The following is a 17,869-nucleotide window of genomic DNA, read 5'->3' as shown; positions in this document are numbered from 1 at the left end:
ATCAAGGTCATAATATTTGAGAAAAAAGGGAAATCCACCGGGAAGTTTTTGAACCACAATCGATTTGTAAGTGCTCTAAAGTAAGTTGGAAGGGTAGAGTTTTAACTCTGAGTTTTAACATGAGACTTAAGACTTAGGACCTTAGGATCTCAGGATCCAAAAGTTCAAAAATAGTCCAATAAGACTCAGAATATAGCCTGGAAGTCTGCCAACCCCTCCCAAATTGAAATCTTCGATTAAATTAAAAAGATAGCCAAAAATCGACTTTCTCGCCAGAACTTTAAATCTTGAAAAACGTTAAAATAGCCAAAATTCTCAATATATTATGACCTTGATTGTACATTTCGAAAAGGACAGATATCACTCGAAAACAAAGGCATCGCTAGATCCAATCTGTCGTCAAAAAATACGGCACATATTTTAAGACTTTTTCTTGCCTGAGAAAGATTAAAGACTCGATTCTAGCCCTTCGGGCTTATACTTCATTGCTTCGTACCCAGAATAGGAACGCCTAGTAATTATTACAGCAAAACATGGCCGATTCTTCAGCATTCACAGGTTGAAGTTTCGTCTGTCTCTGACGAATTTCTGTGTCAAAATTCAGCATAACCCACCAAATGTTCAAGTTCAAGAGTATGTGCTTAATTTGGTGTGTAAAATCAATTTTTTCTTTGGCCATTGTAATTATTATAGTTGGCGTAGTCGATACTGTTTGATCCAGAAAATTCTCCCCTGGCGACCAAATCCGTTACTAAGGCCTTTATTGAATTTGGAAAGATCTCATTCATCCAATGGTTTTCGTCGACAGGTTCCCGTGCTAATTCCATCATCAAAGGTGTTATCACCGAAATCGTATTGATACACGAGTTTCGAGTTAAATCCTGTCTCGATTTCATTCCCAAAAGATAATTAAGTGAACAAACCGAACAGTATCCGTGCGGCTAGTAATTATAACGTCTTCTTTATCGACCGCCGGAGGCGGTTTCTTTCATAGTGGTACGCTTATCTCGTTTTGCCTTGACTCATTACTTTGTCTACCATTTACTTTCGGCTTTTTTAACTAGATTACCCAGGTGTTTCTCTTTTTTTTCGCTGAATGTCTTTTATTCGGAATTGAATAATCGAGACATGAAAAATGACTATATTGTAATCTGTTTTCAATGAATAATTTAAAATGTACTGGAGATGACATTTAGGCGTTAATAATGTGCGCGTGCTCTTTTGCGAGCGTGACTACGCGTGATGGAAGGCGGTTGTTTCAGTGTGGTTTAGATCCACACTGTGACCTAGTTAATTTCGCCTTAGTGAAAGGCATGCATGCTGCTGCGATATCGGACGAAAATTTAGAAAACGAAAGTACTTGATACGGTGGACGAACTCACTAAATCAATTTACAAATTACACGCTCCTAACCACGGAAGATCTTCGCAGGTTTTCTTTGGATTACGTCATTATATCTTTGTGTCTTTAGCTTCACAGTTTTGCCCGGGGGGGGGTACTACCCTTGTCGACCGACGGGGGTGCTCCGCTGGGGTTCGAAAAATGGACCCTACGTGGGACTCGAAATTTGTGAAAAAAGTGACCCTGAATGGGACTGAAATTCCAAAATTTTCTCAAATTTTCTACTTTTTCCCCAAATTTTCCTAAAATAGGCACCCTACGAGGGACTGATTTTTCTATTTTGGTGTTTTTGCGACCCTACATGGGACTCGTGGAGGTTAAAAAAGGTACCCTGACCAGCGGAGCATCCCCGTAACCCATCTTGCCCTAGTACCCCCCCCCGGGCAGTTTTGATTTTTCTTTATTTTCTTATAAGCATATACTTTATAAGAATCAAATCAATAGCTCTTGATAGACGGTGATATACCTTTCGGTAATTAGTTCTTACAAAGTAAACAAGGGATGGGGCACAATATGAGCATATTTATTTTTCTTATAAACATTTACTTTATAAGAATCTAATCAATAACTCTTGATAGACGGTGACATACCTTTCGGTAATTAGTTCTTACAAAGTAAACAAGGGATAGCGCAAAATAAGAGCATATTTATATTCTTACAAGCATATACTTTATAAGAATCAAATAAATAACTCTTAATAGATGGTGATATACCTTTCGGTAATTAGTTCTTACAAAGTAAACAAGGGATGGGGCACAATATGAGCATATTTATTTTTCTTATAAGCATATACTTTATAAGAATCAAATCAATAACTCTTGATAGACGGTGACATACCTTTCGGTAATTAGTTCTTACAAAGTAAACAAGGGATTGCGCAAAATAAGAGCATATTTATTTTTCTTATAAGCATATGCTTTATAAGAATCAAATCAATAACTCTTGATAGACGGTGATATACCTTTCGGTAATTAGTTCTTACAAAGTGAACAAGGGATCGGGCACAATATGAGCATATTTATTTTTCTTATAAGCATTTACTTTATAAGAATCAAATCAATAACTCTTGATAGACGGTGATATAACTTTTGGTAATTAGTTCTTACAAGGTAAACAAGGATTGGGGCACAATATGAGCATATTTATTTTTCTTATAAGCATTTACTTTATAAGAATCAAATCACTATCTCTTGATAGACGGTGATATACCTTCCGGTAATTAGTTCCTACAAAGTTAACAAGGGACAGCGCACAATATGAGCATATTTAATTTTCTTATAAGCATTTACTTTATAAGAATCAAATCAATAACTCTTGATAGATGGTGATATACCTTTCGGTAATTAGTTCTTACAAAGTAAACAAGGGTTGGTGTACAATATGAGCATATTTATTTTTCTTATAAGCATTTACTTTATAAGAATCAAATCAATAACTCTTGATAGATGGTGATATATCTTTCGGTAATTAGTTTTTACAAAGTAAACAAGGGATGGCGTGCAATAAGAGCATATCTATTTTTTATAAGCATATACTTTATGAGAGTTTTTAAAAATTAAACAACAACTGTTCTTAAATTGGTCTTATTTTTTAGCAATTTTAAGCCTCGTTGTTCTTGTTGTAAAATTGTTTCATCAAGGCTCGATGTAAAGTAGATTTCAGATTAGCTTCATCTACTTCTTGTTTTTCCCATGTAGTTCAAATTCTACGCGAAATTTTCGACTTCAAGTCGTCTTGTTTTACATTTAACATAACATGTGGGTGTGCTGTGTAAACGACTTTAAGTAGAAATAATTTTAGCGAATATAGAATTGCCAATTTCCGATAGGAGAATACCCATTCCAGTTCTTGTAATCGTCGCATTCATACCGAGCGAGGGGTTTTGAAATTGTCACGTGATTGTCTGCAAATACCCAAAAGGGGAATTGATAAAACAAATATTCACCTGATCCGATTCTGTAATCAGCACAAGGGGACAGGAACATTGATGAGTTATCACCTGGTAAAAACCGAACTGCGTCGCATCCACCGACGGTCCACGCTTCGCTATTTACATATTTGTGTATCTTTTCACCGTATAGAACGACGTCAAGGGTTCTGCCGTGCCATGGTTTATAGCATTTGATTCTTAGCTCGCTGTAACCTTCGTCATTGAAAAGCCTTTGTAAGGCGAGTGGGTCCAACATGAATTGCGAGTTTGGTGCATTTTGGAGGTCAGTGATAGGAGATGGCTGAGCTATGTGATTTGTATAGATTGAATCGATTTTGTTTGCGTCGTCAAATTTGATATTCGTTATTTGCAGCCATCCGCCTATAAAAATGTTCGATTAAAAATCTTAACATTTGTTTTAAAGTTTTTGTTTTTAAATAAGAGTGATATCGGTTGCTTACTCATCAATTTTGACTTACAAGTTTTTTCACATTGGTTTGACAAGGATGTGGAGTAAGATTGGTCAGAAAGGAAATGGGAAAATATATTTTTGCTTATATCAGTATAATGTAATAACAGGGAGACACTATCCTGATATGAAATATGTGTCTGGTATGAAACAGGAACACTTATGTAAAAACAAATCCTTTGACCTTTTTTGATTCGACATTTTTAGGGGCTTGTTTTTTGATCAAATGAATGCCCTATTATATATTTTGTTACCTTCCAAAAGTTACAATTTTTGTCTAAATAGCTTAAATTAGTGAACTAAGCACTATGGGCTGGCACATTCGTTGGACGAAAAATTAAGTCAAAAATACTTTACCGCCGTCTGTTGTCAAGTCACAAAAGGCTTTCGTTTTTTGACCAAGAATTTCCATTTCATAAATTCCTGATTTGCAATATGGACAAATCTCTTTGACGTCTTTGCATGTTTTGATTTCACTTCCACATTGCTAAAGAAAGAAAATTAAAACAAGGAGACTGAGAGCAGGAATTTCCAGCCTCTATCAAACCCGAGGGGAGGGGACTCTGGCAAAAATAGATGCTGGGTATTATGACGGTAACGTTTGGCCTCTCTAAGGGTCCGTTGACAATAGATCTTATCGGAGTTTCTAATTTTTCTAAAAAATCAATGCGTTGTGGGGATTGTTTCGGGAATATTACAATAGAAATCTCTTAGGAATTCCTCGAGGGAATTCTATTGTAATACTCCCGAAACAATCCCACAATGGAACGCTTTTTTAGAGAAATGAAAAACTCCGATAAGATCTATTTTTGCAATTTTTGGCATTTTTGAGTCTCGTTGTTCTTAAAAGTTGCTCCTATACAAAATTTTGCTTACCATGTGCTCCTTGTGCTCCTGGAACGAAGCTCCATCTAAATTTTCATTTTCGTCATCCAAAAGTAATTCTTGTTCTTTACTTTGAAAGCAAAAGCATAGTTGTTTCCTTTCAATGAAATAACCTTTTTGGAGTTTTCTCTTGCATTTCAAAACACATTCGATAGGTGATCTTGCTGGGACAGGTTTTGAAGCATCCTTTGTATCAATACTTGTTGTTTTTGGTTGGTTGATTAGGTTTTTTTCGTACCATTGTGCATAGACCAAAATGATTTGGGCCGAAAAAACTGCCAAATGCATAATTATATTTCAATTTTAAGGAATGGTGGCTAGGTGACCTACAGGAGTCGGCGCCTGAAACAAGGGGTTCCCGGTTGTAATCCCCACACTCCTTCCTATGTTGCGTTCAGTTTATGGATAGCTGGCCTTGGAACCCGTGAAAATAGTAGAAAAACTGTCTAGATATTAAAATATCGATTCTATCTATTTAGGAATCAAAAACCATCCATCTTTTCTTATCATTTGACTATTTTGTTAATTACAAACAACTCATCGCTCAAGAAGAATATACATTGAATGTTTCGATCTTGAACATTCATCCATAGGACTTGAGGTTTTTAATTTTTTTTTAATCAAAATGACATTTTAACCGATTCAGACAAAAATCTTACTTCAATCCATTTTGAATAAATTGCTATGGGTAACTGGGTAACTCGATTCAAAACAAAAAATATCTTTTAAAAGGGATTTCAATTTCAATTTAAATCAACTTTCGCTCAATAATTGAACAATAGCACTTTCATAAATTTGAACATCATATAAATTGAATTTTTTATCTTACATTCGGCAATATTTAGCTCAATAACATTTATGATCTATTTGCCCCCGCAGGAGCGCAGCGACGAGGAGGCACTCATAGTTTCACGCATAGATATTGGACTGGAATCTCGAAATTTTGTTGTTTGTGTTTTGTCGCGCAAGCATCCCCGTAGTTAGTCTCTTCCGTAAATATGCCTATTTTCATATTACGTTATATGCTATTACTGCTATTATTACATATTACAATTTATTAGTTTTGATGTAGCTTTGAAAAGCTGAAGCGAGTGTTATAAATGCAAATTATAACAGTGTATGATATAACACGAATTACAATATTACTTGTGCAAATCAAAACAAACAAAATGGCAGACTGGTTATGATGATGATGAGCTGATTCATTGACTGGAAAAAGTGTTTTGTATGTCAAATTTTGTTTCTTGTCTTTGAAACTGAATACTAAATACTGTAATTTAGTCAGAAGTTCATTTCAGCAATGATTTCAATTCTTTTTCTGGAATCTTTAAAGAAATTTGCTCAAGTTTTTTAATGTACGTACATTTGATATTTATGTTCAAACTGTAATTTATCTTTGTCTGTAATTATATTAATAAGTAGCTTTATTGTTTATATGGCTTCTTGAGCTTTAAATACCATCATATGTTCGTAACTCGAGAAAGTCCTTCTTAACTTAGTAAAACAAGATACCGGCAAAGTACAAAAATGTTGAATGTATGGCATATGGCCATATGTAAAGTTGTCAATCAATGTAAACAAACTTTTTCTTTTGGTCTTCAAAATAGGTTTATATACCTCACTTAGAGTGTATTCACTGTTTTTTCAGTGTGGTAAAATCTATTTCAAAAACCTGAAAAAGTTTGTTAATAACTTTACATGCGCATATTCAACTTTTTCTAAATAATTTACGCTCCAGTGGTTTGGTTTGGTGAAATAGCTCCAATTCTGGCTTTCCAAGTTAGGAGGGACCTTCCCGAAGGCATTTAACGGTGGTTAGACTAGATTACACAGACATTCATACAGAAAAACAATAAAGTAAAAGTATATAGTTATAAACTCAAAAAGTCTAGCTTCCTGGAGGCACTTCTCTTCATTGTCTGCGCTGCGATCATCTTAATGGCCTCAATCCTTTCAGCTTGGAGAAAAGATTGCGTCATGAAAAAGTACTATGCACTTGAAAAAAAATTAAAGCGCATTTCAACTTTTCTCGACTGTAAGTCTGAATAGACCACAATGGCATTCCTTTATTTTTCTTTTGACCAACAACATAGAAGATTTTGTTTGAGAAGTGCAATCACAGCGTACACAAGAGGAGCCCGGGCCTTTTTAACTAGGATTGGTTTCTGTTTCACCCAATTTAAGATGGCGTAGAACTTTTTGATAAATTTTATACATAGTATTCTCTTGACTATTGTTTATTAGGCAAAGTAGCAATAGAGAATTGTTGAAATATAGCAGCCAATGAAAAAAACAAGCTATTTCTGATTGGTTGCCTTGTTGATTTATTCACCTCTATATATTTTGCCTACAATCTAAGATGTCTGCGGCATTATCAGAAAAGGTCTATTGTGAATAATAATCATGACATATATTGTTGTAAGAAAGAAACTAGGAGAAAAAAACAAACAGGAGATGTGAAAACCAGTAAGCTAATGATACCATAATTTTTGAAATATATTTTTGAGAAGCTTTTCCGTAAATTTTATCAAATTATCAAGCTGCATGAATTCTTCAAGTATTGTGTTAATGGAATATAATTTTTTTTTCAAGCATATGCCTCAATCAATTAATCAATCATTCAATAATTAAATCAATCAATTTTAATTATTCGTGATTATTTTTAATGCTTTAATCTTTAAAGCATTAAAAGCTTTACAAGTGCATGACATGATCTTCTGCGTGGGCATTTAGTGAAAGCTATGACTAGTTATAGTAGTAGTTTTTGAATTTTGATTTATTATTGATAAGTGTATGAAGGCCTTTAACAAATTAACAATAACCCTATACCTCAGATTTCAGAAATTACTAATTGCCACAGCAGGAAGCCTAAAGCTTCCGAGGATGGCATTCATAGCTTCACGCATAAGGAAGTTGGGCAATCATCTCATAATTTTGCGCGCGTTTTTCAGTATTTTAGTTCCGGTTAAATGGTGTACCGGTAACATTCTTAGCTTGACTGTATTTCTATTGTTTTATCATCATTAAAAACACTTTTCCGGATTTGTTTTGATCTGATTACCCATTTTCAAAGCTCTATATGTCTTTTTTTATTACCTCAGGGAGTCGAATGAAGAGAAATTCCTTTTTTGTTGGGAAATTCCCTATTTAAACCACAAGCATTTATTAACCGCTCTGAGCAACGCAAATTAGAAATTGATATCCTTTCAAAAACTTGTCGTGTGACTATTACATTAAAAAGGCAGTTTAGTACAGCAGCGTTTAGTATGATATTAACAAGCCATTTTATACCATTGTTTTGGTAATAAAAAAGATGAAAAAAAAAACAGATAAATAACTTTATCTTATCTCTATAAGAAGATATCTATGAGATGGACACAACTTGCTAATATTTGTAGACTAAATTTTGCTTCAGATGAGATGCCAGTAACATTTCTTTCCAAATTCAACAACTTATTTGATCGTTCTTCTGCGGTGGCACTTGAATGAAAATTATGGCTAGTTTTAACAAATAAACTATGCGTATAAAGAACAACCTAAGAACATTTAAGCCTAAAAATTTCAAAAAATGAATACCAGCCAAACCTGATCCAAAATTTAATGGTTTTTATAAGAAAAGCATGTGGTACTTTTCAGGGCTACATAATAACATTATGATCTTATATCTAAAGAAACACTCACGGCATTCCGACTGGTTACCTCATTGAGTTTCAATTCCGAAAGGCTAGAGGCTCCACTGAAACCACTTATTTCCCATCCAGAACGCCCGCACGTAGTTTTTACACAAACCCCAGATTGAAACTAAAATCTATCGCTAGATTTAAAAAATTGTAATCCTCCAAAACAAAAGAAACCGCTAGATACAATCCTTCGTCATGATTACGGCGCGTTCTATGTGCGTTTTGGATGGGAAATAAGTGGCTTCAATTTCTCTCACCCGAGAAGGGTTAGTTTCGCCTCTAGCCCGTCGTGCTTGAAACTCAATGTGTTACCTTCCTTGTTTTGACTCTTTACAATAGTTTTTGGATTTCAAATGTTTTTCGTTTTAAAATGCCTTCTTTAAGAAGGCAAATCTTTCCAGTGGTGAATTTGACATTTGGTTCTTCCTTTTTTTCTTTTGTTTCTTTGCCTCAGATCGTCTGATCTGCCTTTTGATTAAATTTGATTCTTTCACTCTCAGGGTTTAAAAGTTAATATTTTACAGTTTGTGTCTTGCGGAACTTTTTGTCGTGGTTTTCTTGTGTGAAGAAAAATGTGAAAAATTGGTTACGAAAAGCACCAAAATGTTAAAAATGTGAAAATTGGTTACAAAAAGCACCAAAATGCAAAATGTGAAAATTGGTTACAAAAAGCACCCAAATGTTTAAAAATGTTAAAAATTGGTTAAAAAAAGCTAAAATTGCAAAAATGTGAAAATGGTTACCATTTGGGGTTTGGGGTCGTGTTCACAATTCACAATCTTCAAATTCCTATTTCCCTAATACTTTTACGATTGGTACAATGAAGGTCATAATATTTTGATAATTTTGGTTATTTTAACGTTTTTCAAGATTTAAAGTTCCGGCGAGAAAGTCGATTTTGGGCTATCTCTTTAATTTAATCGAACATTTCAATTCGGAAGGGGTTGGCAGTCTTACAGGCTATATTCTGAGCCTTATTGGACTATTTTTGAACTTTTGGATCCTCACATCCTAAGGTCCTTCATGTTAAAACTCAGAGTTAAAACTCTACCCTTCTAACCTATTTTAGAGCACTTACAAATCGCTTGTGGCTCAAAAACTTCCCGGTGTATTTCCCTTTTTTCTCAAATATTATGACCTTGATTGTAGTTTAATGACTTCATTCTGTTTTTATATAATCGTAAAGTCTTTATCAAAAATATTTATTTTGCGAATATGAAATTGTCAAATTTCCATTGTTCTATCCCACTGGAAATCAATCTCTCCAAGTAACTGGACCAGTATTAAAAGCAGCCTAGTATCAATCAAGCTTCGAATTCCACCATAAAATTAGCAGCTTTTAATATATTTTTTTATATATATATGATTTAGAAGCTACATTACACTTACTAACATATACTACTTACAAAAACAAACACAGAAAAAATAAATAGCTCCTCTCCCCGCAAGGCACTAAGTGATATCGCCAAGGACCGCCAAGGGTACTAAGTTATTGAATAAAAGAAAAAAACTTAAAGGGAAAACCATCACTAAAAGGATAAACACAAATATTAAAAAATATTAGAGCTGTGTAAGAAGATCATTAAACTAAAATAAGGCACCACTAAACCTTTCAGAGTCGAGAATAAATTCAATTACAAGATTAATTATTATGTTATTTATGTTGAAAGGTGATTCTGGATCACCGTACAACAAAAGGTTGAATAGTTTAGGAGGGCTTAGTGGATGAATATTTATGTCTTGGTTCAGAAGCTTGTTGAACAAAAGATGTCTTGCCTGAGAGTAAATAGAGCAGTGCAAAAGAAAATGTTGAGAGTTTTCGGATGGAATTTGTTCTACACGCACAAAATGGATCTAAGGTGTCACGAAACCGTGTCTAAATTTTAATATTTTAGCCCCAAAGGAATTAATTAGATACAGTTCCCACTCTAATTCACAATTAAAATAGGTAGGGCGAAAAATGGGTCATAATTAATAGTCTAAAATTAATTCAATCAATTTCCCTTTACAGATAAAGCGGTTACAGATGATCCATCAAGTTCAACTAAATCGAGTAAAGAAAACGAAAAACCCACGTAAGACTTGCAATTTTTATTGCATTACCCCTTAGTTAAACCCAAATCCCATTTGTCACATTAAAAAACTTCCATCGATTAACCCTATTCGTACTAGGGGGGGGCTCTTTCTGTTCGGAAGTCAAACTATTGGTAATAGCTCCTGAAATAATAGAGCTTTTGCCGTGAAATTTTCTGTAAATTCCTAACTTTTATTTTGCTTCAAAATAAAAAAAAATTTGACACCTAAATATTTTCACACCTTGAGCATGATGACATTTCTGACAGTAAGGTGTCACAAAAATTGACACTTTTCCAATACAAAATTATTTTTAATGTCAAATATATCGTTCAAACCGTAATTTATTGAATATTTAGGATAAAATAAGCATTTTAAACTCAGGCAATTTTTTTCTAAAGCCTTTGTTAGAATACAATAGCTATTTATAAGAACCATGGAAAATTTCGGTTTTTGCTCACTTTGGGCATGATGAGTGACGTCATCAAAAAAATTTTTTTCCAAAAGTTACCTTACGTGACAAGGATCTTGTGTGCCAAATTTCATCCAAAAAGACCCACTAGATCAAAAGTTAAAGGGTGGTACAGGAAAAGCCCCCCCCTAGTTCTGAACCGCCCCTAAAAGCCTAGTTTGAATAGGGTTAAGCTATATCAGAAAACAGAAAATAAGTATCGTTCTTTTTTATCAGCTCAAAAGCCCATTTGTGATAGATTCCACCCTGATTCAGAGATGCCCTTAAATCAGGCCAAATTTTAATACAAACTCTTGTTGACCCCTCCCCACGATTTCCAGGCTCTTAGAGACGCAGAAAGCTCTAAATCCCTCTTTCGAAATTTTGACGAGGCCTACCTAGAGGCTCAAGTTTCTTTTATTGATACTCAGCTGAAGGACATGTCTGAGCAATTTTCCAATAATTTTCATCGCGATGCTTGGAAAGTAGTACAAAAACTAAGTGGCAAGAACTCAAAACCGTCCATCCAGCTGAAAGGTGGCTCGGATAAAAAACGCTTAGATAATTGGTTACAGCATTTCAAAAATCTTTTAGGTAAAAAACCGGTGTTAGCAACAAATAACTTTCTCCCACGAGAGCAAATTTCTCCCCCTCTAGATATATCTAATTTTTCTTTTTCCATGGAAGAGTTGACAAAGGTCCTTTCCACAACAAAATCATGCAAGGCCCTCGGTCCAGATAACATACCGCCTATTATCTGGAAGGACAGAAATTTTCATGATATCCTTTTAAAGCTTTGCAACCTCGCGTTTGAAGACAAAGTTTGTACAACACACTGGTTAAAATCGACCATCGTTCCAGTACCAAAAAAGGGAGACCTTAGTCTTGCCACAAACTATCGTGGTATCTTTCTTCTCCCAATCGCAGCAAAAATCTATAATAAGTTTCTTCTAAATAGAATACGGCTTCATGTTGAACCCATTCTTCGTAAAAACGGTTTTCGAAGTGGTCGTTCTACTTTAAGCCAAGTTCTTGCTCTTCAATCTTGAAGCAATTTTGATTTTTGTTGATTTCAAGAAAGCCTTTGATTCGGTTGATCGCGACTTAATGTTTGATATTCTCTCTCTTTACGGCACCCCTCAAAAGATCATTGATGCCATAAAACTTCTGTACACTAATACAAAATCTTCAGTACAAACACCTGATGGTGAGACTTCAACTTTTTCTATTTTAAGCTGGTATTCTCCAGGGTGATACCCTTGCACCATTTCTCTTTATTCTAGTTGTCGATTACCTTATGCGCGTTTCTGTTGATAAAATATCTAGCTGCGGTGTTCTTCTTCAACGTAGGCTTTGTCCACGTAATCCTGCCGTTCATTTAACAGATACAGACTTTGCTGACGACATAGCACTTATCAGCTCTACCCTAGAGGATGCACAAAATCTTCTAATTGCTCTTGAATCTGCTGCAAACTGTACAGGCCTATACCTCAATGAGTCCAAAACCGAATATTTGACTCTTAATGTTAACGAATTATCAGACAATATTAAAACAATATCTGGTACAAACCTACGAAAGGTAGAAGACTACAAATATCTTGGTTCTTACATCTCTTCTTCTGAAAAAGACTTTAAAATTCGCAAAGGTTTAGCTTGGAGTGTATGCAATAAGCTGCATAGTATTTGGTCATCTTCCTTCATCGACTCTAGTCTCAAAGTTAAAATTTTCAAGTCAACTATTGAGCCAATTCTTATGTACCAGTGGATACCCCTTAAAACCCACAATAAAAAGTGGTACCCTCTATCTCATTGTTTAGTTGGAGTGTAAGGCTGAAACTTTTTGTGTTGAAAGTACGTTGTCTATGATTGTCTTCCCTAGCAGTGATGTTTTGTAGAAAACAGTTTTCAGTTTTTCTCGAGGAAGTGAAAAAGTGCAGTTTTAGCTATTTACCCCTTAAAACCTACAAAATGGTTTTTCTCGAATAACTTTTTACAAAAAAGTTCTTTTGACCTCAAATTTTGAACAGTGATTCACTGTAAAGTTACTAATGTTATGAATATACCATTAGTACCTAAATGATCTCAAAAATATGTGTTAAAATCAAAACACCCCTTAAAACCTACAAAAATAAGGCTAAAAACCACAAAGTCCGACCCTTGCTAACGGGATACTCAAGCTGATGGATACAAATTTGGTGTTGCTTCGTGATTCAATGGTTCAAAGACTTGCTAGAAATTCATTCCCACAACAATATTTTCATTTTTCAGGATTTCATGCCCATAATGCAATTGTGTGTGGTTTTTTCGTCAAAAACGGCTACGAAAGGCCAAAACCTTCATTCGCTTCATTTTTGATCTATGGTTCTAATGCACTGTAAAAAATAATTTTCTTAAGCTAGATAATCATCTCAATTTAAGAAAACTTAACCGATTTTAAGATCACATTTCTTAAATTAAGATTCAAATTTTCGAGTTTTGAAAAAAGTACAGGTTATCCTAAAATAAGATAAATTTTCTAATGTTTTTGTAGAAAGTGCGCAGAGAAAGAAAAGGGTTTACTAAGCATTAAATTTCTTTTGTTTTTTTATCAATAGAGTTTATTGAATAAAGAAACCCGCTACGTTATTTTTTCAACAATTTTTTGAAAATTTTTGTAAGAGAAGTTTAGTATATGGAAGAGATTCTTTTTGATGAGAGAAGAGAAAAGACAAGACGCGAACCATGAAAGATAAGTATTTTTTATCTGTTCACTTTACATAATTTAAGTATATAACATACCTACATGTGTTTTGACGCTTTTTCACTTTATAATCACAAGAGCATGAAAAACATATTGGGATATTTTAGCGAAATTTGTAACATCAGTATTATTGAAAGACATGGTATGGCCAAGCATAAATTTTAAATTCATAAATACGTGGAAACAATTTGTAGTCATGTGCTACCTAAATTGTGCAGACTACCGGGCTACCTTAATGGAGCAGCCCGTTTGTTTCTACAAAACCTTAGAAAGATAACAGTAACATTGGCAAGTCAGCGTGGAAACAATTTGTAGTCATGTGCTACCTAAATTGTGCAGACTACCGGGCTACCTTAATGGAGCAGCCCGTTTGTTTCTACAAAACCTTAGAAAGATTACTGTAACATTTGGCAAGTCAATGTGGAAACAATTTGTAGTCATGTGCTACCTAAATTGTGCAGACTACCGGGCTACCTTAATGGAGCAGCCCGTTTGTTTCTACAAAACCTTAGAAAGATAACAGTAACATTGGCAAGTCAGTGTGGAAACAATTTGTAGTCATGTGCTACCTAAATTGTGCAGACTACCGGGCTACCTTAATGGAGCAGCCCGTTTGTTTCTACAAAACCTTAGAAAGATAACAGTAACATTGGCAAGTCAGTGTGGAAACAATTTGTAGTCATGTGCTACCTAAATTGTGCAGACTACCGGGCTACCTTAATGGAAAGGCCCGTTTGCTTCTACAAAACCTTAGAAAGATTACTGTAACATTTGGCAAGTCAGTGTGGAAACAATTTGTAGTCATGTGCTACCTAAATTGTGCAGACTACCGGGCTACCTTAATGGAGCAGCCCGTTTGTTTCTACAAAACCTTAGAAAGATAACAGTAACATTGGCAAGTCAGTGTGGAAACAATTTGTAGTCATGTGCTACCTAAATTGTGCAGACTACCGGGCTACCTTAATTGAGAGGCCCGTTTGCTTCTACAATAAACCTTAGAAAGATTACTGTAACATTTGGCAAGTCAGTGTGGAAACAATTTGTAGTCATGTGCTACCTAAATTGTGCAGACTACCGGGCTACCTTAATGGAGAGGCCCGTTTGCTTCTACAAAACCTTAGAAAGATAACAGTAACATTGGCAAGTCAGTGTGGAAACAATTTGTAGTCATGTGCTACCTATGTTGTGCAGCCTACCGGGCTACCTTAATGGAGCAGCCCGTTTGTTTCTACAAAACCTTAGAAAGATTACTGTAACATTTGGCAAGTCAATGTGGAAACAATTTGTAGTCATGTGCTACCTAAATTGTGCAGACTACCGGGCTACCTTAATGGAGAGGCCCGTTTGCTTCTACAAACAATTTGTAGTCATGTGCTACCTAAATTGTGCAGACTACCGGGCTACCTTAATGGAGAGGCCCGTTTGCTTCTACAAAACCTTAGAAAGATAACAGTAACATTGGCAACTCAGTGTGGAAACAATTTGTAGTCATGTGCTACCTACATTGTGCAGACTACCGGGCTACCTTAATGGAGCAGCCCGTTTGTTTCTACAAAACCTTAGAAAGATTACTGTAACATTTGGCAAGTCAATGTGGAAACAATTTGTAGTCATGTGCTACCTAAATTGTGCAGACTACCGGGCTACCTTAATGGAGCAGCCCGTTTGTTTCTACAAAACCTTAGAAAGATAACAGTAACATTGGCAAGTCAGTGTGGAAACAATTTGTTCTCATATGCTACCTAAATTGTGCAGACTACCGGGCTACCTTAATGGAGCAGCCCGTTTGTTTCCACAAAACCTTAGAAAGATAACAGTAACATTGGCAAGTCAGTGTGGAAACAATTTGTAGTCATGTGCTACCTAAATTGTGCAGACTACCGGGCTACCTTAATGGAAAGGCCCGTTTGCTTCTACAAAACCTTAGAAAGATTACTGTAACATTTGGCAAGTCAGTGTGGAAACAATTTGTAGTCATATGCTACCTAAATTGTGCAGACTACCGGGCTACCTTAATGGAAAGGCCCGTTTGCTTCTACAATAAACCTTGAATACTATTTTGGACTTTTTTTCTGGTACAAACCATTTATATTGAAATCAATACTCTTCTTATTTTTTTTTCAGGAAAATGAAGTGCAAACCCGGAAGGGAAACGTAATCTACATGTCTACATCTCTACAAGTCGTCTTCAAAAGGTGAGAAAATTTCAGTAATTGTTTACCAAGCACCTTCAATATTTGCGTCTTCATTACTCCTAAGTACAAAATCTCTTCAGAGTCATTTAGCAAACGTAGGTGGAAAGAAGCACTTACTTATCTTTGAGCTATGTTGGCTTGTGAAGTCTAATATATTCTAATTTCCTTTTCTACAGGAGACTGATCAACCGAACGCAAGAAAGAAAGAACATTTTGCCTGAGATGCCAAGACTAATGGTAGAATTTAGGACATGGAAATCGTTTATCGTGTACGGTAGCAAGATTTTGACGGTGGAGCTGCTTCCACTCCGTTTCTTATGTTTGATGGTTTTGTTTTACTTGCTCCACGAATACTATCCAACAGACAGAGCTAATTACCTGCATGCATGACAATCTAGCACCGGATCGTCTTCAAAGACACTTGTTGTAAAGATTCTCATTACGAAAGCTTTAATAATGCAGTAAAAGGACTTCAGAATTTCTACCCAGCGATTTCGACACCTCTATGTCACAGAGCCGCTGGGACCCCCGCCCAACTGGAAAATTTGACAAAAATTTCGTCCCGGTGGGAAAAAACCTGAAATTTCAGTCCCACTGCTGGTAAATTGACTTTGATTCCTTCCCCATTCGAAATAAACTATCCGCACTGAAATTATTATCCCCAATGAGGAAAAAAGTACCACCGGGGCTGTGAGACAGGGGTGTATTTCATTTTGTGGTTTATTTTATAACTACTATCGAGTTTTTTAGAACTTTTGTAGATAGCTTATTTTTGTTAATAATTTAAATACTTAACAGTTCGTTTTCGTACTTTTCAAACTTTTTTTCAGTGCAATGACCATATAATTGGGTTTCTTTTTTGTAGTTCTATTGTACCTTAAATTTAACATCCCTTCATCGAGCAAAGTCTCGCATACACTAAGGATTTTAACTTGGAATTGTTTTTGAATGGAATTTTTTCACGGAGAAAAGATGAAATACCAGCCTTTTGGTTCAAATTATACAGACTCAATTTTAATGAAAACCACGCATTTCTGTCGGTACCCATTTCTGTCTTTACAATGTGTCAACTGGGTAATTCCCTTATACAACAACTTAAATCAAGAAAGATCTCTATTGTGAAAATATCTAAAAACAAGATATGACAAGAAAAAATATCTAATAATATTATCCTGTTTTGAGAAAAATATCATCTTAAAACAAGATCATTTAGGTTGAAATGTGCACTTGGTTTTAATCTTAAAACAAGAAAATTCTTCTAGATAAAAAATCTATGCCATCTCAAATCAAGATAAAATTTCTTACCCATCAGAATAGAAAATTTATCTTGAAAGTGGGATAATTTATCTAGTATTAAGAATTTTTATCTACTTTTTAGAAAATTATTTTTTACAGTGTGTTTTTCTAAATCTCCATCAAATTTGTGACATTTTGGTATGCAACATGACCAGGTTTTGAGAAAGTCGATTTTCAGATTTTATTTAGAATTTTAAGGGCCTGTCATTTTCGTTGGGGTCTATTCACGAAGAGGAAAATGATTTTTTCATACCTACCATAAGTATAGGTATCTAAAAAGTATAGGTTTTATGACCTTAAATTCAATTGTGTAATTTCTAGGTCCAAAAAACCTGATTTTTTGAAGGGATTTTTGCTAAAATTTTGAATAACTTCGAATTTTAAGATACTTTAGCATCTTTAAAATCCTTAAAATTTGGTATTTTATGAAAGAACATTTATAAGAGGTTGTAAAAAAGTGAAACATACCACATAAAATTAAATCTGGTAGTTATGAAAGCCAAAAATGCAACATTGTGGGTTTTAAGGGGTATGTGGTTTTAAGGGGTATTCACTGGTATGGTTCAGAAACCTGGTCCCTTACCAAAAAGTTTGAAAAGCAACTAGACGGTACCTATACCAGACTTCTGAGAAGGGTTAAAAATCTCTCTTGGCGTGACCATCCAACAAAACGCACCATATACGGTTCCTTGAAACCAATCTCTCTCCTCCTTAAAGCCAAGCGCGTTCAATTTGCTGGTCATTGTTTC

The 17,869-nt window shown here is 34.9% G+C and overlaps 1 protein-coding gene and 1 long non-coding RNA gene across 2 annotated transcripts; one reads left to right on the top strand and one right to left on the bottom strand.

Moving 5' to 3' along the window:
* Nucleotides 1–2,895: 2,895 nt before the first annotated feature.
* Nucleotides 2,896–5,233, bottom strand: LOC136817170 (uncharacterized). Its single transcript, XM_067073505.1, has 3 exons — nucleotides 4,677–5,233; nucleotides 4,158–4,287; nucleotides 2,896–3,712 (listed from the first exon to the last, which is right to left on the bottom strand). The coding sequence occupies exons 1-3, from the start codon at nucleotides 4,971–4,973 to the stop codon at nucleotides 3,198–3,200; spliced, it is 942 nt and encodes a 313-aa protein (XP_066929606.1). The 5' UTR covers nucleotides 4,974–5,233; the 3' UTR covers nucleotides 2,896–3,197.
* Nucleotides 5,234–13,511: 8,278 nt separating this feature from the next.
* On the top strand, nucleotides 13,512–16,825 carry LOC136817165 (uncharacterized). The gene is made up of 2 exons (XR_010848040.1): nucleotides 13,512–15,824; nucleotides 16,001–16,825. It is a non-coding gene; the product is annotated as an uncharacterized lncRNA (long non-coding RNA).
* The last annotated feature ends 1,044 nt before the right edge of the window (nucleotides 16,826–17,869 follow it).

Source organism: Clytia hemisphaerica, unplaced genomic scaffold (genome assembly GCF_902728285.1).
Source record: "Clytia hemisphaerica strain Z4C2 unplaced genomic scaffold, Clytia hemisphaerica genome assembly, whole genome shotgun sequence".
Classification (NCBI taxonomy): Eukaryota; Metazoa; Cnidaria; class Hydrozoa; order Leptothecata; family Clytiidae; genus Clytia; species Clytia hemisphaerica.
This window is presented reverse-complemented; position numbering and strand designations above follow the sequence as displayed.